This window comes from Nipponia nippon, unplaced genomic scaffold (genome assembly GCF_047370975.1).
Source record: "Nipponia nippon isolate SJK-2023a ecotype South Korea unplaced genomic scaffold, ASM4737097v1 scaffold_32, whole genome shotgun sequence".
In the NCBI taxonomy this organism is placed as follows: domain Eukaryota; kingdom Metazoa; phylum Chordata; class Aves; order Pelecaniformes; family Threskiornithidae; genus Nipponia; species Nipponia nippon.
The window spans coordinates 1,251,310-1,276,765 of NW_028262350.1; the positions used below are offsets into that span (position 1 = coordinate 1,251,310).

Here is a 25,456-nt window from a genome sequence, read left to right on the forward strand (position 1 = left end):
ACCCTGCTGCCGGCCAGGAGGGAGCAGGTGCCTTTCCCCTCGGAGCTGCCCAGCCGCCAGCTCCTCCAGCTCCAGCCGCTGCGGGGGCAGCGCCCGGCTCTGGGGGTGTTTGGGGCTGCTCTCGCTTTTCAGTTCCTGCTTTCGCTCCCCTCGTGCTTCCTCCTTGGCCCCGGCTGCCAGTTCCCGTCCTCGTCGCCTGGCCCAACCCCGGCCGTGCCATGCTGCACCGTGCCCGCACCCCGCACCGAAGGGCAGGGACACCATCGGGCCTCGGTCCTGCTGGGGCGGCCGCGCTGCCTTGCGGGCCCGGCGCTGGCGCAGCTGCCGCTGAACCGGGCTGACCTGTGGCAGCGTGTTTATGGCAGGAGCTGGCTGGGACCGAGCGGTTACTGTGGCAACCTGGGCTCTGCCGAGGGGAGCACTCCGGCGAGCGTGAGGATGTGCGGCTGCACCGGCGTGGGGTGGGGGACCGGCTGCTGTCCCGGCGCCCCCGCTCCTGATGCCCCGTGTTTTTCAGTAGGCAGAAACCTGGCTGTTTTTTCCGAGCTGGATGAATGATGTGAGGGAACAAAGAGCCTTTGCCCAGGCAATAACGCTTGTTGGCTGCCGAGACCGAGCGTTTGCTGGGGTTGTTCCCAGCCATATCCGAGTGGCTGGAAGCAGAGGTTTCCTGTGGAAATTCCCCCTCGGACAAAATGCCATTTCCCAGGTCTTTTGCTGGAGCAGGTCCTCCCCTCCTGTTGGCACGAGGCACCGCAGGGCCAAGCTTGCGACGGTGACCAGCTTCCAGCGGGTGCCCCCCGCTTTCCCCTGCCCGTCGGCTCCAAGCCGCGCATGGCTCACGGGCCGGCTGGGCCTGGCAGGGTCCGTGCTGCCCACTCCGTCCCAAGGGAGTCTGCCGTGCTGCCAGCCGCCGTCCCTGCTCTCCGCAAGCAGCCTGTAGGACCAGCCTCCGCCGTCCCCGGGGCTTTGCATCCTCTCCCTCCCGGTGGGATCGGAGCCCCACGGGGCCCATCCGAGCCAGCTCTCCGATGGGACCTCTCTTTGCATCCTTCAGCTGTGACAGCCTGGTGGGAAGCGACTTCTGGGGCGGCCGTGGCAGAAATAGCCCGGCGGGCTCCAGCCCGGCCCCTCTGCATCATGCCCAGGTCCCAGGGGATGGCAGGGCCATGCTGGTGCGGGCAGGCCATTCCCTGTGCCCAGTGGCCACCCCGGCTTTGGCAGTGCTGGGTGCATCCCTCTCTCCCCGTGTCAGGGAAATCGGGATGTGCCATGCTCGGCACCAGGACAGCACCTTCCTCTGGGGCGGCCGTGGCTGCCCTGGGAAGCAGGACCACACGGCAACGGCCACAGCTCTTCGCTGCTGCCCGAGGCGTTCCTGCCCGCTCCGCTCTGCAGAGAGCGCGGGGGGCAAAGACTGCGGGCCGTGGAGCCAGGAACGGCACTGGCCGGAGACCCAGGAGCGGCTCCAGTGCTGGGAAGTTTGCCCGGGGGGGATGGCTGCGGCTCGCTGAGCTCACATGGCCGAGCCCGTGACACTGTCCCTGCCTGCAGGCACCCACACCCGGAGCAGAAGGGGCTCGGGGCCGCCGGGGCGGGCAGGAGGACACCGTGCCAGGAGCCGCAGGGAAGCCGAAGCTTCGCCCTCGCTGTGCGTTTGAAATCGGGTGGGAAAACATGAAGCTGTGACTAATTTGGGGATTCATCTGATTTTCATTAGCTGGACTGGATTATCACACGGGGGTTTCTGGCCTCGGCATGGATCTGGGACCGCGTGGGACCCAAGGCAGGGATGGGCTGAGGCTGGGGTCCTCGGCGAGACCTCCTGCCTCCCTGATAAGCTTGAGGGGACGGAGCAGAGGCTGCGCCCTGCCCGCAGGTGACGTGGTCGGCACGTTTGCGCTTTGGCCGAGCCCTGCGCATCCCAGGAGCAGCAGAGAGGGAGGCGGAGGAGCCATGTGTGCGGAATGTGCCGGGAGGGCTTTGGGAGGGGGGGGCAAGAGCCAGCGGCCTTGGCACCTCTCCAGCAGCTGCCTAAATAAATGCTTCCACTCCTGAGAAATAATTAAGACCCTCGAGATGCCACTTAGAGAAGAAGGCCGCTCTGCCCACGTTCCTCACGCTCCTGCTCCAAACACAGAGGCAATTTTCTAGGAAATCAATTACGAAGCCCCATGCTCCCTCTCTCCCCTGACGTACAGCGTCACTCAGCATCCTGTTGAGCTCATCTGAGATGACAAAGTGTTTGGCCGATGCTCAGCCTGGACGCTGTTTACCTTCCCAGAGGCTTTTTGAGACTTTCTGAGGATGAATGCAAGAGAGGTCCCGGTGAGAGCAGGGACCCAGCAGCGCCGGGAGCTTGCCAGGGTTGTGAGTGGGCTCAGGCGCTGGGAAACCCACCTTTCCTGCTGTGCCCGGAGGTGCTGGTGCTGCCCATTAGATCCCCTGGATGCTGATGCCCCGGCGCCAGCTCTCTCACCGCAGGGTCTGGCCGCTCTGCACCGAAGCAGGGCCAGGCGAGATGGCGGAGAGGGGAACGCCGGCCGTGCCCAGCAACCTCCTCTGGTGTTTGCGGAGTCTGTCCTGCCAGGACAGATCCTGGGGCTGCCGGCCGCTGGGAGGGTCCGATGTGGCCCCCTCGTCCCCAAGAGCCACCAGCAGTGCAGCCGCTGCTGCCGGGGCAGCGCCGGGGCAGCGCCAGGGCAGCCTCTCCATCCGTTACTGCTGCAGCCGCTGTTCCCCCATTCCCTTCCTCCCTCCAGAAAGGAAGAATTTCTCTTGGGTAACAACCTCATCAGCCAGCTTGGAGTTTGCCTTGGGATCTGTTTGAAACGAAACTCTGATTTGATTTGATTTGATTTGAATTGATTCCATTTGCCCTCTTGGCTTGGAGCACTCTCCACTTTCTCTTCCATCGCTAATTTCTTCCCCCTTTTTTTTCTCTTTCCTACCAAGAAGGGGAGGGAGAAGTCAGAGGGAAGGGGAGAGGGAACGGAGGATGTTTTGTGTACGTTTTCCAGCCCTCCCGAGCGTGAGTGGCCGTGCGGGTGTGCACTGCGTCCTCGGGACCCTCTGGAGCTGCCCGGATCCGCTCTGCCCATCTGGAAGCCCGGCAGCCGCAGACATTGCGTGTGACCTTGATTTTCTTGTCTGGAGCAGCCAGTGCCTGGATGACTGCGCCGATGGGTTATGTGGGCTGGGCATTGTGAAAGCCGTTTGTCTGCGTGATGCAACTCGCTGGAGCATGAGCGTCCCCAGCCAAGGCAGGGAGCGCAGGGAGTGCAGTCCTTTCGCCGATTTCCCCATTCCTTTCCTCTGTCTTAGTGGAAAAAGACGGCGTGGGAGATGCTGGCCCCACGCTGGGTGCCTGTCCCTGGCTCGCCACAGTCCCAGCTCACCTCCCCGCGAGGTCTGGAGCGCCGTGGGAGCACTGGGAATGGCAGCCAGGACTCTCCTGGCAGCAGCTCAGCGGCATCGGCCCCGTGTGTGCGAGATGTCTCCCGAGCGTACGAGCGCAGGCGACGAAACGTTTGATGGGAGCTGGGAGCTGCTCGGGCTGGAGCCACTCGTCCCCCTGGGCCGTCCCGTCCATCCCAGGCTGCTCTGGGCACGTAGCGAGTGCTGGCGAGGAGGAGGTGAGCCGAAAAGCACCGCTTTGTGGCTGGCATTTGCAGGGGAGCAGGTGCTGGGGTGGTGCCTGCCCGGCCCGCAGGTATTTGTCTCTTGGGCACGTGGAGCCGGGCCAGGCGGTGAGAAGCTGGAGCTGGAGAAGGACTCTTTGGGGGTGTCAGTCTGGGCAGCAGGGCCCGAAGGCCACGGCACCCCGGGCAGGCTGGGGCTTTGCCAGCTGGACAAGGGTCCCTGGGCATCCTGCCGTGTTCCTGCCGCGGCCCCAGTTTTGGGGGCTCACAGCGCTGTCCCCTGGGCTCGCTTCCCCGCCAGCCAGCTCCCATGGCTGCACGCTCCTGAAGGAAAGAGGAGGGCTTTAATACAAAAGCAATAGATAAAAAAACCAGAGAGGTGAGAACGTGGGACCGTGCTCTTACATAATTGCGGAGCGATTTGCAATTGCCGGTGCATTAACTGTCCCGAGAACGATCCTGTCCCAGCACCGGCACTCGAGGAAGGAGCGCCGAGCCCGTCTCTCCTGGCTCCCCAGGGCTGGCGCTGGGTGCTGACCAGCCCTGCCAGGGATCACCCACGTTTCTCCCAGGCCAGAGCGGGACAGCACCGTGCACCCGCTGAATTTCCCTCCAGAGTTTTTTCAGGCCGCAGAAGATTAACTGGTAACGAAAGTGAAAGCCCAGGAGATCCCATGCGGCTGGCGAGAGCACTCAAGCAGAAGGGAGCACACCCAGTATTGCTTCCTGCCCAGCCACCTCTCCCTGTCACCGTGCGGCAGCCGCCAGCTGCCCAGGGTGCCCCGTCACCCGGGATGCCCCATCGCCCTGGGGTGCCCCGTCGCCCTGGGGTGCCAGTGCTGCCTGGGAGGTGTTCGGTGTGGGCAGGCAGCCCCTCGGGCTGCTTTTCTCATGGCTGCTGCCACCTTTCTCTGTTTGGGGGACACCAGAGGTGCAGGCAGCGCCTTGATTCTCCTTACAGCTCGCGGGGGATGCGGCAGCTCAGGAGAGGGAGGTGCACTGGTGCCCGTTCCCCTGCCTCTGCTCTCAACATCCTCTCCCCGTTGGTGCACGAGGCTGCGGCAGCGCTGGGGACCCAGCCGCGGTGTGGACCCCGGCCTCACGGCGTCAGCCCAGGGCCTGCAGTGGGAGAGGGCACCCGTATCCGAACGGGGGAGCTGAGCTGGTTTACATGGAGGGCTCAGTGCAGCCACTGGCCAGAGTGAGCAGGAGGCACCGCTGCAGCCACGTGTGCAGCCGCCTGGTACCGCAGCGGTGAGGGAACAGGACGTCAGGGTCCGGGGAACCCCGATCAGGCGTGTGCAGGGAGCCCAGGTCTGGCACAGCAGGTGCTTGGCCGGAGCCGATAAACCCCACGGACCTGGCAACGCCGGGCTGGTGCTCCTGTCCTGCCACGGCCTCCGTCCTCAGCTGCGGCACCACCCAAATCCGGCCAGGGCCAGCGGCCCGGTGCTGCACCCCGCTGTGGATGTACCTGCTCGAGCGGCTGCCGCGCTGTGCGGGCACTTGCAGGGATTAAGGAAACCTGACGGGACCCCGTCATCGGGAGGTGGCTCGTGGCTGCTACGCTCATCCCCGCCGGTCTCGCCTTTTGGATGACTCCTGTCCCCGGAGGCTCCTCACCCCAGGAGCTCCCCGGGCTGGCAGAGTCCCACTTTCCCTGGCCTTGGATGGTGCCTCCCGCTGCACCTCTGAGCTGGCCGGCACCACTGGCACCGCCGGCACCGCCGCGCAGGAGCCTTTCCCGGCAAGCCCAGCCTGAGCCACTGGAGCAGAGAGGTTCAGGGCGAGCGGGAGGCAGCCGAGGCCTGCAGAGAGCGTGGCACAAAGAAACCATTAAGAAATATTAATAGGTGCAACGGGCAGCGTTCGCACCTTTGCCGCAGGCTGGCGGCCGTCGGGGACGCGCTGCAGAGGGGCCAGCCGACACGCGGCGCGGTGGGCGGGCGGCTGGGGTGGCCGCAGGGCTGCGGGCGAAGAGCCCGTCCCGTGGGCAGGGATGGTGGCAAGGGGGAAACGGCCACAGACCCGGGGGACCGGGGAGGACGTGGGAGAAAGGAGAGGCGCAACAGGGGATCCCGGTGCCCGTGGGGGCTCCCGGCCGTGCCTGGTGCCGGGGACCCGATCCCGGTGCTGCGGTGGGCTCCCCCTCAGTGGGATCCCCCAGGTGCGAGGGCCCCGTGCTGGTGCCGGTGCCCGGTGTTGGCTCCTGCTGCCACCAATGCCCGGTACCGGTTTGGGCACCCCCGTGCCCAGCAGCACCAACGCCCGGTGCTGTTTGGGCTTCCCCAGTAGCCGGTTCCAAACTCCGGTGCCGGTTTGTGCCCCACCGTAGCCGGTGCTGAAGCTTGCCACTGCTCCGGGTTCTGCCTGTGCCCGGTTCCCGGTGCCGGTGCCTGGTGTCCGGTTCCTGGTGCCCCGTTCCCGGTGCCCAGTGCCCCGTTCCCAGTGCTGGTGCCCCGTTCCCGGCGCCGGTGCCCGGTGGCCCGTTCCTGTTCGCAGTGCCGGTGCCCGGTGCCGGTGCCCCGTTCCCGGTGCCGGTGCCCGGTGCCCGGTGCGGCGGGGGCGGGCGGGGGGCGGTGCCGCGGGGGGGCGGTGCCGCGCGGGCCGGGCCGGGCCGGGCGGCGGCGGCGGGGGACGGCGCAGGCGGCGGCGGCGGCGGCGGCCGGAGGGGGCAGAGCGGCGGCGGAGCCGAGCGCCGAGAGCCGCCGGAGCAGCGGAGCCGCAGCCGCCGCGGCGGCCGCAGGTAGGGCCGGGGCCGGGGCCGGGGCCGGGGCCGCTTTCGCTTTCCGCGGCCGTAGGCGGGCGGCGGGGCCGGGGGCACCGGCGGCGGGGGCGGCCGGGGCGCGGGCCTCCTCGGGTCGCGCCTCCCCCCCGCTCCGCTCCCCTCCCTCCGCCCGCCGGCGATCGCCGCGGGTTTCGTAACGGCGGGGCCGCGGCCTCTCTGCCGCGGAGGGGCCGCGCAGGTGCGGGCAGGGCCGCGGGCAGCGAGCGGGGCCGCTCCGGGGGGCGGGCGGCGGGGCCGGGGCGGGGGCGCTCCTCGCCCGGCGGAGCGGGGCCGGTTCCCGCCGCAGCCCCGGGCCGGGCCCTGCCCGAGCGGCGGCCGCGCCGAAAGCGGGGCTGCGCGGCCCGGCGCGGGGGGGCGGCCCCGGTCCCGGCCCCGGGCGGGGGGGTCCCGCCGCGGGCAGCGCACCGGGTCGGGACGGCGCGGCGGGAGCGGGCGTCCCGGTCGCCGGCTCCGTGCCGCTGGGCTGGGTCGCAGGCGGATGGAAGACGTTCCTCCGTGCGAGGCGGGAGCGGTGACACCCCGGGGGACTGCAGCGCCCGGTGGCCTTTCACCCAGCTCCTGCGCTGGCCGGGGCGCGTGGCCGGGTGACTGGGAGCAGCGGCCACCTGTCCGGCGGGATACGGGAGCTGTCAGGGCTCCGTGCCCAGCCGGCCGCCAGGCTCGCTCCAGGCCGCGCTCCCGGCTGCTCCTCACCATGGCATCAAGTGGCTCTGGGTCTCCAGCGCCCAGGTCGCATCGGCACCGGGGTGCGGGCACTGGCACTGCCGAGGGCTCCCTGGTGCTGCCTCCGCCTGAGCTGCTGACCACGGTAACACCTCTGATGTCAGCTGCAGCACGGAGCTGGGGCCGGCGTCTCACGTGAGCTCGTGGTGAGGCTCGGCGGGAGTCGGCACACCCCGCCACGCTCAGGGGGGCCCCGTGGCACAGGACGGGGGACAGGCAGTGACAATAAGCGATTTGTTTGCAGTGGTTGGGGTGCACGGCTGAGGGGTGCAGGGCACGGCGCTGCCGTGGCGGGACCGCAGTGCAGGGCCGCGTGGCTCGCCCATGGCAGGGCCAAGGCACACGAAGTCGCCTTGTTGCGGCAAGATGTTCCTGGCCCTGGGCTGGCTCACCCCGCCGGCTGCCTGTGGCCAGGCCCGCGTCCACGGCGGCACTTGCGGCTGCAGTCGGAGCTGCGCGAGCCCCAGCAGCCGGCGTCCGTGGGGGCAGTTGACGCGTGCACTGCGGGGTGGTCTGGGGAGCCTGTCCGCCCCCACGGGCGCCAGGGAACCAGCCCTGTGCTGTGGGAGCTTTGTTCCTCCTCGTCCCCGTGCCCTGACTTCGGGAGGAAGGCTCTGTGCCTGTTGCGGGGAGCGCAGCCCTGCACTGGCACGGGAGGGCTGGCTGCCGTTGCGGTGCTCTCTCGGTGGCGATTTTGAGCCGAGGTTTGCCATTGCGCTTCGATGTGTTTGCACCGGTACAGCGATCCTGTGCCGGAGGGAGATTTGCTTGGGGCTCTGCCCCATCCGCATGGCTCTGGTGGGGGGGATGCGTTGGGGGTGTCGGGGTCAGCTGCCTGCGGGCTGCCGCAGCAAGCCCTGGCTGCTCCCGAAGCTGTCGGGATCACAGCCTGACCTGACGTGGCTCCCAGGTCCCCGAGGTGCTGGATGTGAGGATGGAGACGGTCTCCTTGGGTTTTATAACTGTCCCTGGAGAGCAGGGCTTGTCCCGGGGCCCGGGAGGGCCGTGCTGCGCCGCACGTGCAGCCACGTGGAGGAGGGGCTCTGGCGCAGGTTGAGAGGTGCCAACAGCCCGTGCGTGGGGACACGGGAGAGCCGGGCTGGAATGGGGCGTGACGGGCGGCTGTCGCCCACTTTGCATTTCGTGGTGCTTTGACAGTGCCCTCCCTTGGGGAGGGTGTGCCCCCCGGCAGTTGTCACTAGAGCCACCTCGCCGACTTTGGTGCGCCCACTTGTCCCGAGGCCGATGCTTCGGGGCAGGACGAGGGATGCTGGCACGGACGCCGGGGACGGGGAGCTGCAGCCGGGGATGCTCTGCGCAGGGCTGCGTGGAGCCTCTGGAGAGACCTTCCCCTCTCGCTGCAGGGGAAGTGCTGACTCCAGAGCGGCTGCGAGGTCTTTGCTGTGGGGTTTCCCATCTCTGTCTTGAGTGATAGCAAAACCCAGATACTCTGCTTGCGAAAAATCCCTGCTCCTTGTACTCCTGCACGGCGTGGGTGGTGGGGCGGCGAGTAGTGACTGTGCTGTGCTGAGTACAGTAAAGTGGCCCTGTCAGCTGGGAAATGACTTTCTGGTTTGCAAGGAATTACTGTAAGCTGGGCTGCACTTGACAGGCTTCACGGCAGCCCCGGGGAGCCGGCGGGACCCCGGGCACAGCAGGGCAGCGCGGGGGTCGAGCGGGACCTCCCCCCCATCAGCATCGCCTGGGCGCCTGCGCCGGGGGCTGCGGTCCCTCTGCCCGGCAGGGCTGCAGCGGCTGCCGGCTTCCCACCGTGCAGCCGTGGGCGCTGCCCTCGGAGCGGTCTCCATGTTACGGGGCCGAATGCACCGCGGCGGTGCCTGCCGCGGGGGAGCCCCGAGGGCTGCGTGTGCTGGGGGACGGAGGCAGGGGCTCACCGGTCCCCACCTCGCCGGGACGGGTCGGGGGTCGGCTCCATGGTGGCGCAGGCTGCTCCGGCCCGGGCGGCTGTGCCGGCTGCTGGCTCTGGGGCTCCAGCATGCTCCGGGAGAAGCAGCCTCGACAGCTGTAATGTTTCTGTGGCATGCCTTTCCTTTCATGGGGTGTCTATTTTGCAACCCCCAAGTGTTTTGATCCCAGGAGGAAGGGGGCGGGGGTGTTTACCCTGGCACCGCATGGCCGGTGCAGGATCCAAGCGGCGCTGGGCATGCCTGAATTTTACATGCAGCAACAGTTCTAGCAACATCTGCTGGCTGATAAAAGGTAGGCTGCCATGAACCGCTTCTCCTGCCGCGTTGGGAAACGTCGAGGGGGAGGCACACATGCGAACACGGCTTCCTGGCCGATAGGGCTGAGCTGACTTGCTGATAAAGCAGAATCCACCCATCTAGCTGCACCAGAGGGGCCGGGAGCGCTGGCTGCTCGCAGGCGGGCACGCTTTGTGCCCTGCATTTCCTCTCGTGCCAGCTCCTGCTTTCCGCCGAGCCAGGGAGCGATGTGCTGCTGGGCAGCTTCTCGCCGGGCCCGGGCGGCCGCGGCGGTATAGCCAAACCGTAACATGGTCACAACTCGCTCCCTGTTCAGTCACTGGTGAGTTTTGCAATCTCCATTTTCGCTGCAACTTCATGTCTTCCTGTTGTTGTGAGATGTGAATGCTGGTTTATAGCACAGCTCTGCTGGGAAGGGAATTGGGGAAAAGGTTGGTTGGTGCTGGGGCAGAGCTCGAAGAGCTGGCGTGGCATCGGCATGGCCCCGGCCACCGAGCGGCTGAGTGCTGGGTGCGCGCTCTGTCTGGCTCTTTGCCCCTCTCACTCGATGGCTGCCGGCAAAGCTTTTAGCGGAGAAAGAGGCAGCTCTCGCCGGCGGTGTATCTGAGCCCCTCGCACTGGCTAAAACAGCTGTAAAACGGTCTCTGTCCTGTTTGGTGGTGTTAACACGCGTCCCTGGCGCTTTCAGGCTGCGGTGCCGGGTGGCACAGCCGCCCTGGCCCGGCACGCTCCCTTTATATCCCCATCGGTCACCTCAGCCTTTTGGAAGCTCTGGGGTGGGGTGGGGAGCTCGCGGTGCATCCCGGAGGCCGGGGCTCTGCTCCGCCCTGGCACCGTCAGTGGCTGCCACCGCTCCTGGGGCTGCGCAGCATGTCCCGGGGCGAGGCAAGCCGAAACCCAGCTCTCCCACCTAGACGTGTTTGTATGCACTGGGGATGAGCACCGGGGTTAACCCTGGCCAGGTTTGACCGTGACGTTTACCTGTTCTGAATGAGATTTTTGTTGCAGAAACCATTGGTGTTTTGGGTTTTTATTCCCATTCCGACCAGTCTCCCCTCCTGCCAGCGTCCCTGGGTGTCTGCGTGCCCCCTCTTCTGAAGGCAAGGCTTTACCCTCCCTCCCACTGTGCTGCTGACGCCGTGTGAGGCCATCTCCCGGTGCTGCTGTGACTGCTGGGGCACCAACCCCGGTACCCGGCTGCGAACGGCCCGGAGGGACCGCGGTGCAGGGGCTGCTCGGGGGGACCTGCCTGTCCTGCACCTCGACGCCTTTTAGCCCCTGCCAGCACCGGGCTTGGGCCCTGCCTGCCCGCTGCAGCGGGAGGCTGTGATGCCTAGGAACAGTTTTCCTGTTGACAAGACACACGTCGCTGGGCTGTCAGCCCGCACCGGCAGGAGCCCGGCGCTGTGCCGCAGCGTGCTGCCTGAGCCTGCCCTCGGGCGGGGACGACGGGGTGCTGCTGGGCTGGGACGTCTGCGAGGGCTGGCGAGGCGGAGGGCTGGCGAGCGTTTTCCCAGGCACCATGCAGGCTCCACACTAGCCGCTGTTGGCGGCGGGCGCAGAGCAGCACCCAATGTCCGCCGTTGCCCAAGCATCCTCGTGCTCAGCTGGGTGCTTGCAGCCCGCCTTCAGTGTTTGCTCCCGAAGGTGAGGGTGCGAGGGTTTGCCTGCCCAACTGCAGCTGCACGGCGGGTCCTGCACGTACCCTGCGCTGTCTCACAGTGTGGTTGGTGCCTCTGCCCCGGGCAGGGTGGTCGGGCAGGGCAGCGGGTGCCCTCGTGTGCTGGCCCTGCCAGTCCCTGCTCACCTGCTGTGCCCCGCAGGTGCCCGTGCCATGGCGTGCAGGCTGGGCTGGTCCTGTGGGACGGCTGTGCCAGCGGTGGGGGAGGCTCCTGCGCCATCTCCCTGCCCCGCAGAAAGCACGAGAGTGGCGTTGGCTGGAGGGGCATGAATGCATCCAGAACGGTGCAGCCCGTGCCTGCGCTGCCCGCGTCTCTCCTGGCCCACCTGGGTTCTGCTCTGCAAATCCAGCCTGGCCAGCGACTGGATTAGTGCGATTGTGTCTGCTCACTGGAGCGTGGCAGATAAAATGAAATTGTGTCTCCAGACCCCAATCGGGACTAATTCAATGCTGAAAGGAGCTTAATCCTCAGGTCCTTCTGACCAGCCCGTCCCTCCTGGGCTGGTGCTGGTCTGAGCAGGGATTAGCAGCGAGCCCGGGGCTGTGCTGGACGCAGCCTCTGTGCCGGAGGCTGGTGCAGGACCCGTGGGACCCTGGGGCATCTGCGGGGTCCCTGGGAGGTGGCTGTTCTGCTCGGCTGCTTTGTTGGAAGGGGCAGCACAAGGATGAGCTGGCTGGCGGGGGGTGCAGAGGCTTCTCCCTTGTCCCAGATCTGCCTGGCCCCTTCCTAAGCCCGAAGCTGCCGCCCCGTCCTTGGAGGGGTCGCTGGGATCCTGTCACCTCCCTGCCCTTCCCCAGGGGTGATGCCTCTGCCCTCCTGGGATGGAGGACAGGGACTGGAGCTGGACCCTCCCCGCTGGGCTGGAGTGGGCGCAAGGGCGACGTGCGAGTACCCAGGGGCTGCACCTCCCACGGGCAAGTGCTTCACCCTCAGCACGGCGTTACAGGGGGTTGGGGTGGCTCGTTATTATTGTGGAGAAAAAATGACCTTCATCAAGTGCCCCGGCATGGGGCAGCTGCACATCCCCTCCCGGGCGAGGGCCGGTGCCTGCCCCGAGCAGGGATGCTATGGTGGGCAGTGGCTCCGCACCCGCCCCGGGATTCCCCCACTGAGCCCAGGGGAAGCCCCGGGACCCCGAGACGTTGGAGCCAGCAGCTCCCTGCCGCATCAGCCCCGCAGCCAGTTAATTCCGCTGCTTGGCCCCAGGGAGCCGGGAATAATTAAAGCTCTGCCCAGGCCTCTCTAATCCTGTCTGTGGGTTTACGGTGGGGGTAGCACTGGTGCTGGCGGGGATTGGGCTCCCTGCCCATCCTCCTGTGGATGTCCCGCAGGATCCACACTGGACTCGTGCCCACGGGGACCGGGTGGGCACTTGGTTCTGCTGGTGTGGCTGTGCGGTGTGTCCTGCCCGCCAGGACCTGGCTTCTGCTCTGGCACTGGCTGCCTGCATCTGTCAGGGTGGGCAGGCTGCCTGCGCCATGCTGCCGTGCTCTGCTTGGCCCACGGACCCCAGCGCCCAGACAGGCCCCGGGTGTTCCTGAGCAGCCGCAGCCTCCAGCCCAGCCTGCGCAGGGTCCAGCACAGCCAGCTCATTGTGCCGGGGCTGGGCGGGTGGTCCTGGGTGCTGGGTGCCCCATATGGCGGGGCAGGCTCACCTCGCCTGGGCGACCCCAAGGGACGGGGCTGGGGCTTGCCCTCCTGCGTGCGCTGTGGCGAGCTCGGCCAGGGGGGTGGCAGCGTAGCCATGGCTCCCCTGCTCTGCCATGGGGACCCAGGTCCTGCCAGTGCCGGTCCTGCTCTGTGCTCAGCATTTGAGGGAATCCCACCAGTGCCGGGACAGCGCCTGTATCTGGCCATGGCTGCACTGGGGTGACTCTCGGTGCACCGGGGTGGCTTTCTCTCTAGGTCCCAGCCCCTGGATTTGAGGGATTTTGCTGGGATTTCATTGGGTATTTTGGTGGTTTTGGTTTGACGCAGGTTTCTGGGTCTCTGTGGTTGGAAGGGAAAATCTGAAGAGGGGAGAAAACCCGTTCCCGAGGGCGGCAAATGCCAATGGGCAGGTACAGCCCCAGGCCTGTGGCGTGAGCCGAGCTGCAGACAGCCCCCGGCTCTGAGTCCCCCCGGCGCTTGTGCAGCAGCGCCGGTCCCTGGCTGGGGCGTCTCCACCTGCGTGTGGGGCCGGTTTCTCCCTGGGCAGCGTCGGGCTGCGTGTGGGGTTTCCTTGTTCCTGTAACGGTGTGAGTTCTCCATTTTTGGCTCCCAAAGCTGCTGGGAAGCCTGGCTGGTCCTGGCACTGCCAGTTTGGGCTCTGCCCGCCAGCTGCGGGGCCCATCGCCCCTGCCCTTGGGGGGCCACGTTGTGTTTCCAGAGCCGGCCATGCCTCTTCCGTGAGCCCCGCGGCTGCCCGCCCCGCTCGCCCGGCCCCAGCAGTTTCCAGCGTGGGTCGGGGGCTCTGGCGGGCTGGGGCGGTTGGCTGCCGCCGCGGTGAAGCTGTCGGCTGCTGCCACTCTTCTGCAGGAGACAAACAAAAGCCATCAAAGCACCGGGCTTCTAGAAGGAGCTCGCCTCCCGCGCCAGGCGGGTGCTGCCGCCTCCCAGCTGAAAGCTGGAAACCACAGGCAGGCGTGAAACAGGCAAGCCGCCCCGTTCCCAGCCGTGGCCCTCCGCGCCGGCTCCACCGTGCCCTGGCGCCCACCAGCCCCGGCCGGCAGCTCTGAGCGGGGCCAGGGGTCCGGGGGCTGCTCACCGGCACCCCGGTGTTCCTGGTGCAGGCTCTGCCCCTGTGCTGTGTGCCGGTGGGGTGTGAGCGGAGCCGGGGGGTGCAGGTGAGTCCGTCCCATCTCCCCCCATGCTGAGCTCCTGCATCCCTGGGGTCCCATCCCTGGCTGCCGACTGCCCATGGGGGCTCAGGGGGGCTCAGCCCCACCGATCCACGGCGGGCAGAGGCTGTGCCCGGCTCCGGCACAGGGGAGGAGTGTGAGGCCGAGCATGGAGCAGGTGCTGGCCCCAGTCCATCGGCGGGCACCACGCACGCAGCAGCGGCGGAGGGAGCTGCTGGCAGCTCGGGGCTGGCTGCCCTGCGCAGGCAGCTGACATTTTGGAAGGAAATAGCTGCTCTCCGCTCCTTCCTGTAGCTCACAGCCTGCGAAACGGCCGCCCCGGGAGCCCGGCTGTGCCGGCAGCGCCTGCCTGGAGCCGCGGCCGGGCTGCCCCGGGGCCGGGACGCCGGAGTGGTGCGTGGGGCAGAGTGGTGCCCGACCCCGGGTGAGTGTGGCCGTGGGACGGGGTGCCCCGCGGATGATCCAGGAACCGCGCCGAGCCCCACGGCTCTGCTGGCCCCACCAAACACATGCATGGGGGAGCCCCCGGCTGGGACGGCCCTGGGGCTGCGGGGTCCCTTGGGTGGGTGCGGAGCCCCCTGCACCCCCCAGCTGCGGGGCAGGACGTGGTATGCAGCGGCGCTCGCTGCCTGCAGCAGGCAGGCCCACATGCGAGGGCGAGGGGGGCCGAGCTGGGGGAGCCCTCGGCAGGGGTCCAGCTGAGTGGGGCCGTCGGGCTGCCCAGGGGCTCCAGCGGGTCCCCTGGGGTGAGCTGGTGCAGGCAGCGGGGTGAGCCACTGTGGGCGGGGGGGTGGGTGTCTGTGCCGGGGGAACCGGAGCCCTTCTGTGTGCCGAGCGGCTGCTGTTGGCTGTCAGCACCGCCATTCCCAGGGCCTGGCTGGGGGCCAGATCCTGCCCCAGAGGAAGCCTCCGTGGCGCTGCCCTTCTTGGGGGACGCAGGATCCCCTCCCACCGGGGCTGCCAGGGGGCAGGAGCAGCACTGGCTGGGGCAGGACCAGAGCCCCCTGGCAGCACCAGCTGCGAGGCGTGCAGGGTCCGGCCCTGCGGCCGCGAGCGAGGCTGGCTCTGACCTGGAAGCGATCGTGGCCTCCCGGAGGTGCCGAGAAACCACGTGTCCATGTGTTTACTGCGGCGGGAGGAGGCAGCCGCGGCGGGCGCAGGGCTGCTGCCTGCCGGAGCCCAGTGCCAGGGGGAAGCGCTGTGCCCCTGCCCAGGGGAGGACGCCGCTCCGGAGACCCCCAGGCCGGGAGAGCGCCGGGCAAAGGGCAGTGCGGGAGCCGCCATGGCGGAGGGGCTATGCGGGGCAGGCATGTGGGAGCAAGGGGGTTACGGCCAGAGCCCGTTGCCGTGGCCCCTCCGGGGCATTGCCTGGCTCTCGGCCCCTGCCCGGCCCTGCAGGGCATGGGACTGGGGAGGGGCTGCAGTCAGGGGCTGTGCCGGCACCAGGGCAGGGGCATTCTGCCTGCAGGGAGGTCCCCAGGGTGGCTGTGCGCCGCGAGCATCCTGCGGCTGCTTGCAGTGAGCATCCTGTGAGCATCCACGGTGCTGGTCCCTGGGCGGGTGCTGCCCATGTTTGGGCTTTGCCGTGCCCGCGGCACGTGGGAAGGTGCCGCCGGCAGCCTCGCCCCATGAGGCATTTCCCTCCTTTTGTCTGCCCGTGGACACGCGCTGGCTTTCCCGTAGCTCGTGCCCTGGCGCTGGCGCCAGCCTGCTGCCGCGGCTGGGAGATGCCACCACTCCTGCCCCCAGGGCTGTGGCTGTGGCCTGTCCTCGGTGTGGTCACATTGGATCCCCTGGCCACGGCAGTGCTGCCAGCCTCCTCCTGCCCATCTTCTCCTCTGCCTCTGGCCCTCTGAGAGCCCCTTTTGGGTGGGTTTCACCCGTTTTGTGGTTGGTTTGGTGGTGCCTCCCCATTGGCAGCAGGGAGCGGGGCTGTTGAATACAGAAGCAAGGACCACCAGTGTCTCCCTTTCCTCTGCGCCTCCCCTGCCTGCACTGTCCTTGCAGCGCTGGGGTCCCTCTCCATGGCACTTGTCCTGTGGCCGGGAAACTGCCGCGTGCGCTGCTTCACAGGCGATAAGTCCCCGGTGAGCGTGTTGCTGTGGCTTGTTGAGTTGCTGCTGGTTAACCAAGCTGCAGTAATGGGTGGGTTTTAGCTCGCTGCCAGCAAGTAAATGCAAAGTAGCTTAAACCACTGCAATTATCTGTCTCTTGCAGTTGTTTGCGTGTGCATGTGGCTGGTGGCCGCAGCACGGCTGACCCGTGGCAATGCGTGACGCTGCAGCAGCGCTGCCCATCCCTGCTGGGGTGCGGGAGCTGCGGTGAGCGCCATGGCTGGTGGGCTGGGGATTGCGCCGGGGGTGGGCAAACGCCAGTGGGCTGGAGCGGGCCCTGGCCACCCAGCCCTGGAGAGGTTTCCTGAGTCGGGTGATGCACCGGCAGGGGACTGCGAGGAGGGAGCCGGTCCCTGGCCATGGGGGTGAAACCATCCCAAGGCTCCAAGGAGGTCCCAGCGAGTGCGCAGCCGGCGGTGCCACCGAGGAGCATGGTGCTGGGCATGGACCAAGCCAGGGCTGCCTGGAAAGGCCGGTGGCTCCAGCTGCGGCTCTGGCTGTGCAGCGGGACCATGCTGCTGTACCTCTTGCCGAAGCAGAGCTGTTGCCCCAGCCTTGCTGGGTCTCGTGGCTGGAAAGCCTCATTTGCTCGTGGCAGGTGGCACTGGTGACTTGTGCCGGGGCACTCGGGGCGCCCTGCGGCTCTCGGAGAGGTTTGGTTTGTCAGTCTGCAGGTGAGACAGGGGAGACAAAAATGAGGTGCTTGGAGAAATGCCTGCTGCTGCATTGGTGATGCCCATGGAGGTTGTGTCCAAGCCAGGCATGAGTGGCTTTTTTGGTGTGTGCTTATCCGCTGTGGTGGCGCAGCCCCGGGGACAGCCCTGCCTCGCTTCGGGGCATGTGCCAGATGAACCATGCCTCCGTCGGCTGCTGCACGGTCCCCTTGTAAAGGCTGATGTGATGCTGGCTCGCTTTTCGCCAGGCGCCCTGGCAGTGATGCTTGTGCTCCTGCTCCCAGGCCGGCGCCGGCCGAGCGCAGTGTCTGCCGGCTCACCGCAGCAGCAGCCTGAGACTCGTTGCTTAACAACACGCTGGAGTGGAATAGGAAGTGTTTTGTCACGGCGAGATGGGAACAGATCACAATTTTCTCGATAGGCAGGGCAGCATTTGTTTGCTCTGTGTCCGTGCGGACGTCCCCGCTGCTCTGGGAACGTCGGGTGTTTGTGGCACGGTGGCACCGGCACGGCCATGGCTGCTCTCCTTGGCTCTGCCGGGGCAGCGGTTCTCACCAATGCCCCTTATCAAGCGTCCGCGATTTCTAACTGGCAGCGCGCGTCCTGCTGTCAGCCATCCCGCCTTCCCTTCCCCTCCTCGCCTGCGTTTTTATGCCTCCCCAGGCCCCTCCTTGCCAGCAGAATTTCCAACTCGTGATTTCTGTGAATGTGGAAACATTCCTCCCTTTTTATAGGGGAAAAAATCATTTTTAGCCAGCTCTCAGTTATTGTTCCTCTTCCTGCGCAGGGGGCGGGTGTGCAGGGCTCGGGCTCCGGCCACGGCTGCTCCGCTTGGACCTGCTGCCGCCGTTGTCCCCCGGTGTGCTGCCCGGCATGCGCCCCTGCCTGCGGGATGGCACCGGCTGCTTTTGGAGCCCCACGGGCCACCGAGGCTGAGCGAAGCGATTCAGGGAGGGAGGGAGGCGCAGCCCCCACCGGCGCGGTCCCCGGCTCCTCTGCTTGTCACCGGCGGGTGCGGTAACCGGGAGGTGTCCTGGCCGCCCAGCCTTGGGACGCAGCCCGAGGCCTCACACCCCTGCCCGGCACCTCCACACAACACTAAATCCCAGGTGGTTTGGGTGTGAGTGTGTGTAAATGCTATTTATTGCTGCATCCTTGGCTCGGAGGGGCCGCGAGCCCCCCAGGCCCCCCTCATTGCTCACCATCGCGTCACCCTGACTTGACCGCCAGGTTGTTTTTCAAGGCCCCACCAAGCCGCAGATATAACCGTGGCAGGGGACGCTCTGGCTTTTTATAGGTGCCCTCCCTGGCCATCCTTTCTTCCTGCGTGAGCTGCGGCTGCCCTGCGTGAGCCGGGGTGCCGGAGCCGTGTGGTGGGTGGGATCTGGCAGCGCTCCTGCGCAGAGCCAGAGCCACCCCAAAACTTTATTTGAGAAGCTTCACACATCTTGACCGGGGACCCGCCGGGGGCTGCGGTGCTGCGTGGGCCCTCGGGGCCGGGACCGCTCCTGCCTGTTGACCTGCCAGCGCTGCCAGGGTGTGGGCAGGAGCCAGGGCGAGTGCAGGGGGGGCCTCCGCTCTGCATCACCCTGGATTTCTCGCCAGCCCTCCCCCTGGCCCCGTTTCCTCATTTATGTGGCCAGTGATGGCTGCGATCCCACAGCGCAGCAAGGGGAAATGATTACCATGTGGAGAGGCAGTGCAGAGGCACACTCATGGCCTTGGATCCTCCCAGGGCGCTTCCTAGAAAAGAGGGGGTGACTCAGAGCTGGGGTCCCCTGTCCCCACACGTCCTTTCCTTCGGCAGCCGGAAGCGGCTCTGGCAGCACCGGAGAACCTGGAGGCTCCTGCAAAGGGCTTGCAGGGATGGCCAGGGCTGGACCCCGGCCCGTGGCGCAGCACCCGGCCTGGCCGTGGTGGTGTGACAAGCCCGTCTCCCCGCAGGTGGTGAGCCATGGCGGTGTGGATCCAGGCGCAGCAGCTCCAGGGTGAAGCCCTGCGGCAGATGCAGGCGCTCTATGGGCAGCACTTCCCCATCGAGGTGCGGCACTACCTGTCACAGTGGATTGAGAGCCAGGCATGGTAGGTCAGCGGGGTCCCCGTCCCCATCGGGGATGCTGGCCTGGGGTGCCGGCGGGTGTCCCCCTCTGCCGGGGAGCCCCTGCGCAGGGCCGGGGCTGCCCTGATGCCACCCCTCTGCTCTGCATGTGCAGGGACTCCATCGACCTCGACAACCCCCAGGAGAACGTGAAGGCGACGCAGCTGCTGGAGGGGCTGATCCAGGAGCTGCAGAAGAAGGCAGACCACCAGGTGGGCGAAGACGGCTTCCTGCTGAAGATCAAGCTGGGGCACTACGCCACGCAGCTGCAGGTGAGTGGGGGGCCATGGGCGGGGGCTGCGTTGCCAGCGGCGTCCCTGCCCCGTGCCTGGCTCAGGCTGCGCTCTCCCTGCAGAACACGTACGACCGGTGCCCCATGGAGCTGGTGCGCTGCATCCGGCACATCCTCTACCACGAGCAGCGGCTGGTGCGGGAGGCAAACAACGTGAGTGGGGACCATGGGGCATCTGCGTCGTGGGGGGTGAGGGAACAGGTCCTGCGGGATGAGGGGATGCTCGGGGTCTCCAGCACGGGGGTCGTGGGAGCAGCCCTGAGGCAGGGGGTGCTCTGGGTCCCTGCTGCCCCCAGCACCCAGGGGGATGGGGAGGGTCCCCCCTTGCCATGCTGAGTGCTTGCCGTGCCCCGTGCAGAGCCCCTCGCCAGCTGGCTCCCTGGTGGACGCCATGTCCCAGAAGCACCTGCAGATCAACCAGACCTTCGAGGAGCTGCGGCTCATCACGCAGGACTCGGAGAACGAGCTCAAGAAGCTGCAGCAGACGCAGGAGTACTTCATCATCCAGTACCAGGAGAACATGCGCCTCCAAGGTGGGTGGGGGACCGGAGGGTGATGGGGCTGGGGTGCTGGCGGTGCCGGCCCTAACGCCATGCCCTGTCCCCCAGCCCAGTTCTCCCAGCTCTCCCAGCTGGGCCCCCAGGAGCGCCTGTCACGGGAGACGACGCTGCAGCAGAAGAAGGCATCACTGGAGGCCTGGCTGCACCGGGAAGCCCAGACACTACAGCAGTACCGCGTGGTGAGTGCCACCGCCCTGGCCCCGTGCCAGCTCTGCCGCCATCCCCGCACCCCATAACGCCGTCCTGCCTCGCAGGACCTGGCTGAGAAGCACCAGAAGACGCTGCAGCTGCTGCGCAAACAGCAAACGACCATCCTGGATGACGAACTGATCCAGTGGAAGCGTCGGCAGCAGCTGGCGGGGAATGGGGGCCCCCCTGAGGGCACCCTGGATGTGCTGCAGACCTGGTGGGTGCCAGTGCCAGCCATGCCCGGCAGGGTGGGATGGGGTGCTGAGCCCCAGCGCAGTGCTGAGCCCCGCTCCCCCCAGGTGTGAGAAGCTGTCGGAGATTATCTGGCAGAACCGGCAGCAGATCCGCCGGGCTGAGCACTTGTGCCAGCAGCTGCCGATCCCGGGCCCGGTGGAGGAGATGCTGTCGGAGCTGAACAGCACCATCACTGACATCATCTCTGCCCTGGTGACCAGGTAGAGGTGGGGGCCCGGCTCGGCTGAGGCAGCCGGCAGGGTGGGGGGGCCGGGTTGGGGCTGCTCTGCCTGCCCGCCCCTGATCCCCATGCCCCCCCAGCACCTTCATCATCGAGAAGCAGCCCCCCCAGGTGCTGAAGACGCAGACCAAGTTCGCAGCCACCGTGCGGCTCCTGGTGGGGGGGAAGCTGAATGTGCACATGAACCCCCCCCAGGTGAAGGCCACCATCATCAGCGAGCAGCAAGCCAAGGCCCTGCTGAAGAACGAGAGCACCCGCAAGTAATGCCCGGGGGGCTGGGGGTGTGCAGCGGGGGGACGGGCTGCTGCGGGCGGCTGGGGCTGCCGAGGCAGTGGGGAGCAGGACCTGGAGCTGGGGGCGCGGGGGGGGCTGCACCTCACGCAGGCTCACGGTCCTGCTGGTCCCCCTGACCCCACGCCTTCCCGCGGCAGTGAGAGCAGCGGGGAGATCCTCAACAACTGCTGCGTGATGGAGTATCACCAGGCCACGGGGACGCTCAGCGCCCACTTCCGCAACATGGTGAGCACCGCCGGCTCCCCCCTCCCGATGCTCACACCACCCTCCTGTCCCCTCGTGTCCCTCTGCGTTCACCCCTCGTGTCCCCATCTGTGTTGCATCCCCCTGTGTTCACCCCCGTCTCCCCATCTCTCCCACCGTGCTCACCGCCCGTGTCCCTGCAGTCCCTGAAGCGGATCAAGCGCTCGGATCGCCGTGGGGCTGAGTCAGTGACAGAGGAGAAGTTCACCATCCTCTTCGAGTCACAGTTCAGTGTTGGTGGCAACGAGCTGGTCTTCCAAGTGAAGGTAAAGCCACCAGCCACGTCCCCTCTGCAGGGCCTGGGCAAGCCATGGGCACCGTGCCCGTGGATGTGGGGCTGGGCTGGGGCCACGGGGTGCCCATGGGCAATGCTCCCACAGTGCCCCACAGCCCATCCTGCTCTTTCTCCCCGCAGACACTGTCCCTGCCCGTGGTGGTGATCGTGCACGGGAGTCAGGACAACAACGCCACAGCCACTGTGCTCTGGGACAACGCCTTCGCCGAGCCCGTGAGTGCCAGCGCCATGGCGGGGCAGGACAGGCCCTGTCCACCCTGGGGGGCTGCGGGAGTTGGGCTCAGTCTCCCAGCGGGGACGTGCCAGGAGGTGGCAGGCAGAGCTTGGTGCTGACCCTGCTCTGTGCCCCCCCAGGGCCGCGTGCCCTTTGCCGTGCCCGACAAGGTGCAGTGGCCACAGCTCTGCGAGGCGCTCAACATGAAGTTCAAGGCAGAGGTGCAGAGCAGCCGCGGGCTGACCAAGGAGAACTTGGTGTTCCTGGCCCAGAAGCTCTTCAACAGCACCAGCTCCCACCTGGAGGACTACAGCAGCACCACAGTGTCCTGGTCCCAGTTCAACCGGGTGAGTGGCCTGGGCTCTGTGCTGGGAGAGCCCCGGGGTCCCACCATGCTCTGGGACAGGGGCTTTGCTAGGCCTGTGGTACCAGTGCTCGTGCCAGGGGGCTGGATGGGGCACGTCCCTCCCAAGGAGCCATTTCTTGCTGGAGTGGCACAAAACCAAGACGGCTGTCGGCTGCAGCGGGGTGGGAGGTGTTGCCTTCCTTGCCTGGAGGGACACGGGGTGCTGTAGGGCCCGCAGATGGGGTCCGCATCCTCTGGGAGGCATTGCTGGTGCTCCCCCTGGGCTGTGCCACCTGTGCCTGGTTTGGCAGCACTGGAGGCCATCCCGTGGTCCAGGTCCCCGAGCCTCCGCTGCTGCACTGAACGCTTGTGCTGTTTAACAGCAGCTATGAGGCTGGAGCCAGGAGTTCTCATTTTCTGGGGGTTTCAACAGGAAAACCTGCCCGGGAGGAATTACACCTTCTGGCAGTGGTTTGACGGGGTCATGGAGGTGCTGAAGAAGCATCTGAAGCCGCACTGGAACGATGGGTAAGAGCCGCCCTGCCCCGTGCTGCCTGGCCCCCCGCCCGCCCGGCCCTGACGCCCCTGCTCTGCCTAGGGCCATCCTGGGCTTCGTCAACAAGCAGCAGGCTCACGACCTGCTCATCAACAAGCCTGACGGGACCTTCCTCCTGCGGTTCAGCGACTCGGAGATCGGCGGCATCACCATCGCGTGGAAGTTTGACTCCTGTGAGTGCGCGCTGGGAGCTGGCAGCCCCTGGCCCCGCTGTCCCTGGCCCCCACCTGGGACTTGCCCATCTCGTGCCCATGCGGCTGGTGCTGCTCCTCCGGCACCTCCTGTCTCGGCTGGGCACCGGCACCGCCACGGCCGGGTGCGTGGGAGCCTTCCTCGGGAAAGGGGCTAAACCGTCTGACCCAACCACGGGGTCTTACTCGTGGCTGTATAAAACGCAACAGCTCCGCGGTGCTTCCTGGTGCAGGGGGTTTGCACAGGCTGCCTGACCCCTGCAGCAAATCTCGTTACTGTTCATCATGAGAGCATCCTTTGGAGGCTCGCGTGGCTGAGGAACACCGTGAAGCCCCGCAGAGCCCCCCACGGCTGGGGGGACCTGTCCCCTGCTTGCCCCGACGAGGGCAGGCCTGCCTCCAGTTCACGGTGCCTCCTGGCTGACCCTGTTTTCCAGCGACCTGCGTTTTGTCCTTAAATGCTGCTGGGGAGGGATGCAGTGTTTAGCGGTGGACTTGGCAGTGCTGGGTTAATGGTTGGACTTGATGATCTTAAGGGTCTTTTCCAACCTTAACGATTCTATGATTGTATGATAAATGCCGTCTGATATTCAACGTGATCTCAGCCCGCAGCTGGAGCAGGGCTGGGAGCTGCCACCCACTCTGGGCGTCACCACGGTCCTCGCTCTTGTCTTGCAGCCGAGAGGATGTTCTGGAACCTGATGCCTTTCACCACGAGGGACTTCTCCATCCGCTCCCTGGCCGACCGCCTCGGGGACCTCAGTTACCTCATCTACGTGTTCCCTGACCGGCCCAAGGACGAGGTCTTCTCCAAGTACTACACGCCGGTTCTCTGTGAGTCCACGCCAGGTAGCGCTGCCCCTTCACCCCACGCGCGTCCCTCTCCTTCATGCATCCGACCGGGGTGGAGCCGGGGCTCACGGTACCCCTCTGCCCCGGGGCCGCCTCCAGCCCCGCGGGGGCTCTGCAGTTGGCCGTGCGTGAGCCCCCAGCCCCGCCACAGGCTTGCAGCACACGCCACCAGCTCGGGGCCTTAGCGCTGCCTTCTTTCCTCTAGCTAAAGCCGTGGATGGATACGTGAAGCCACAGATCAAGCAAGTGGTGCCAGAGTAAGTGTGACCCTGAATGCAGACCCTGGGCGGTCCCATGGGCTCGTCCCCGGTGAGCTGGCTGCTCTCGGGCTCTGGCACCACCAATGGCCACGTCGGCACCGGGGGCTGAGGAGCTCGGGCCCGTGGCCGAGGCAGGGCTGCGCGTTCCCTGCGAAGGTGGACACCCCTCGTCACCCTGCTGCCACGCAGGGAGCTGGGGCTGGGGACCCTGCAGGCTGTCACTGTTTGTGGGTGTGGGGTTGGGGTCCCTTGCTGGCAGCCCGCCAGCCTCAGGGGAGGCCGCTCGGAGGCGGTGGGAATTCCTGGAGCACAACTTCACCCCAGGGGAGCCCGTCCCATCCCACGCCAGCCCTCATGAGCCCCCCGTCCCCGCAGGTTTGTCAGTGCATCAGGCGATTCTGCCCCCGGAGGGGCCACCTACATGGACCAGGCTCCCTCGCCCGCCGTCTGCTCCCAGACCCATTACAACATGTACACCCAGAAGTAGGTATCGCGTCCCCTGTCCCCATCCTGCCGTGGCCGGTCCCCCCCTCACCCCCTGCCTCCTGCAGCCCCGATGCTGTGCTGGACCCCGAGGGCGACTTCGACCTGGACGACACCATGGACGTGGCGAGGCACGTGGAGGAGCTGCTGCGGCGCCCCATGGACAGTCAGTGGATCCCCCACGCCCAGTCGTGACGGGCAGGCGCCCAGCCCCCCACCCCCGGCCCCGGTGCTGCGGGGACTGTGCTGTGTTCGTGTCTCTGTGCCGGGGGGGCGGCGGGTGGGCCCTGCCCCGGAGATTTGCTCTATGCTGCCCCGAAATGCAGGCTGGCGTCCGGCTCTTTGGTGTTTATGCCCTTGTATAAACGGCAGCGGATTTGTCGCATGGTTTTCCTGTATGTTCCTTTTAAGAGGCCCAGCTTCGGCTTCCCGCTTCTGCAAGCACCGGCCCCGCAGCTGCCCTGCTCCCCGCCGAGGGGCTGCTCGGGGCGGGGGCCGGGCGTCCGGCCTCGGGTTTGCTTTCGCAGTCGTCACTAAGAATGTACGTGTCGCCTTCTTGTTCTGCCCGGTGGCTCCGTTCCCAGGGGTGCGCGGATGCAGCGGACTCTGGCGTGGGGCGGAGGGTGGTCGGTTGGGGCTCTGCTCTGCGGCGGCGGCGTCCATCGTGGACCCCGTCTCCTCCTCTGGCCCCCCAAGGATGCGGGAGCCCCTTCAGCTCCCGGCAGCGGCGTCCCCCTCCGGAGCCGGTGCAGCGTGGGGGAGGCAGGGCGCGAGGGCACCCGGCGAGGGCGGTTCGAGGGGAGCAGAGCCCTCTGCCCCCCGGCCTCTCCCCTCACCCTGGCCGAGAAGCTCTGGGGTCCTGGCCATGTTATTTTTCTACCACAGAGTAAATAAAGCACGGAATATTTTTGTAACACAAAAGCTCTGGGTTTCACGTGTGTCTTGGGGAGGAGGCAGGTCCCTGCCCTGGTAAGGGGGGGGGGAGCCCCTCGGCCCGGGGGGGGCTGGGGGGGACGCGGGGGGCCCCGTGCTCCCCCATCTCCAGAGGATGCACAGCGGGCGCAGGGCTGGGGTCCGCGTCCCCGTGTCCCCTCCCCAAGTGCGGGGGGGCGAGCAGGGCCCCGGGGCCTCCGCTGCAGACCCCGCTCCCGGGGCAGGTCCGGGGGGCGGCCCGGGGGGGCGGCCCGGGGGCCGGGGGCCTTTTCCCAGGAGAAGAGCAAAGCAAACGAGACAAATTGCACTGTTTGTTTAAAAAGGAGCCTTCTCTTGCCGGGGCGCGGGGGTCTAAGTGCGATGTCACTCTCCGCTGGGCGGGGGGGGCCGGGGCCGGGGCCGCGCCGGGGTTTTTTGTATAACGGCGAAAAAGAAAATAAAAGCGAAGGCGGAGCTGGGGGCGGCGCCGGTCGCGGCCGTTGCCCGTC

The 25,456-nt window shown here is 67.1% G+C and overlaps 1 protein-coding gene across 4 annotated transcripts; it reads left to right on the forward strand.

The window, feature by feature from the left end:
• The first annotated feature begins 6,265 nt into the window (after positions 1 to 6,265).
• LOC104009926 (signal transducer and activator of transcription 5B) lies at positions 6,266 to 24,416 on the forward strand. 4 transcript variants are annotated; one of them, XM_087770145.1, is made up of 19 exons: positions 6,266 to 6,387; positions 18,632 to 18,769; positions 18,901 to 19,057; positions 19,141 to 19,230; positions 19,436 to 19,610; positions 19,686 to 19,816; positions 19,892 to 20,043; positions 20,126 to 20,281; positions 20,382 to 20,561; positions 20,733 to 20,820; positions 20,982 to 21,104; positions 21,254 to 21,346; positions 21,488 to 21,694; positions 22,127 to 22,221; positions 22,292 to 22,422; positions 23,119 to 23,289; positions 23,498 to 23,549; positions 23,928 to 24,035; positions 24,104 to 24,416. In XM_087770145.1, the coding sequence occupies exons 2-19, from the start codon at positions 18,642 to 18,644 to the stop codon at positions 24,228 to 24,230; spliced, it is 2,364 nt and encodes a 787-aa protein (XP_087626271.1). In that variant the 5' UTR covers positions 6,266 to 6,387; positions 18,632 to 18,641; the 3' UTR covers positions 24,231 to 24,416. The 4 variants fall into 4 exon arrangements, with proteins under 4 accessions (XP_087626271.1, XP_087626275.1, XP_087626272.1 ...); XM_087770149.1 differs by having other exon boundaries at positions 23,119 to 23,274; XM_087770146.1 differs by lacking the exon at positions 6,266 to 6,387 and adding an exon at positions 9,404 to 9,699.
• The last annotated feature ends 1,040 nt before the right edge of the window (positions 24,417 to 25,456 follow it).

Excerpts from the sequence above, each read along its gene's own strand:
- LOC104009926 (XM_087770145.1), top strand. The coding sequence starts at position 18,642 with ATGGCGGTGTGGATCCAGGCGCAGCAGCTCCAGGGTGAAGCCCTGCGG. Across the intron at positions 19,231-19,435 it reads TGGTGCGGGAGGCAAACAAC|AGCCCCTCGCCAGCTGGCTC; the intron begins GTGAGTGGGGAC and ends TGCCCCGTGCAG. Across the intron at positions 20,821-20,981 it reads GCGCCCACTTCCGCAACATG|TCCCTGAAGCGGATCAAGCG; the intron begins GTGAGCACCGCC and ends GTGTCCCTGCAG.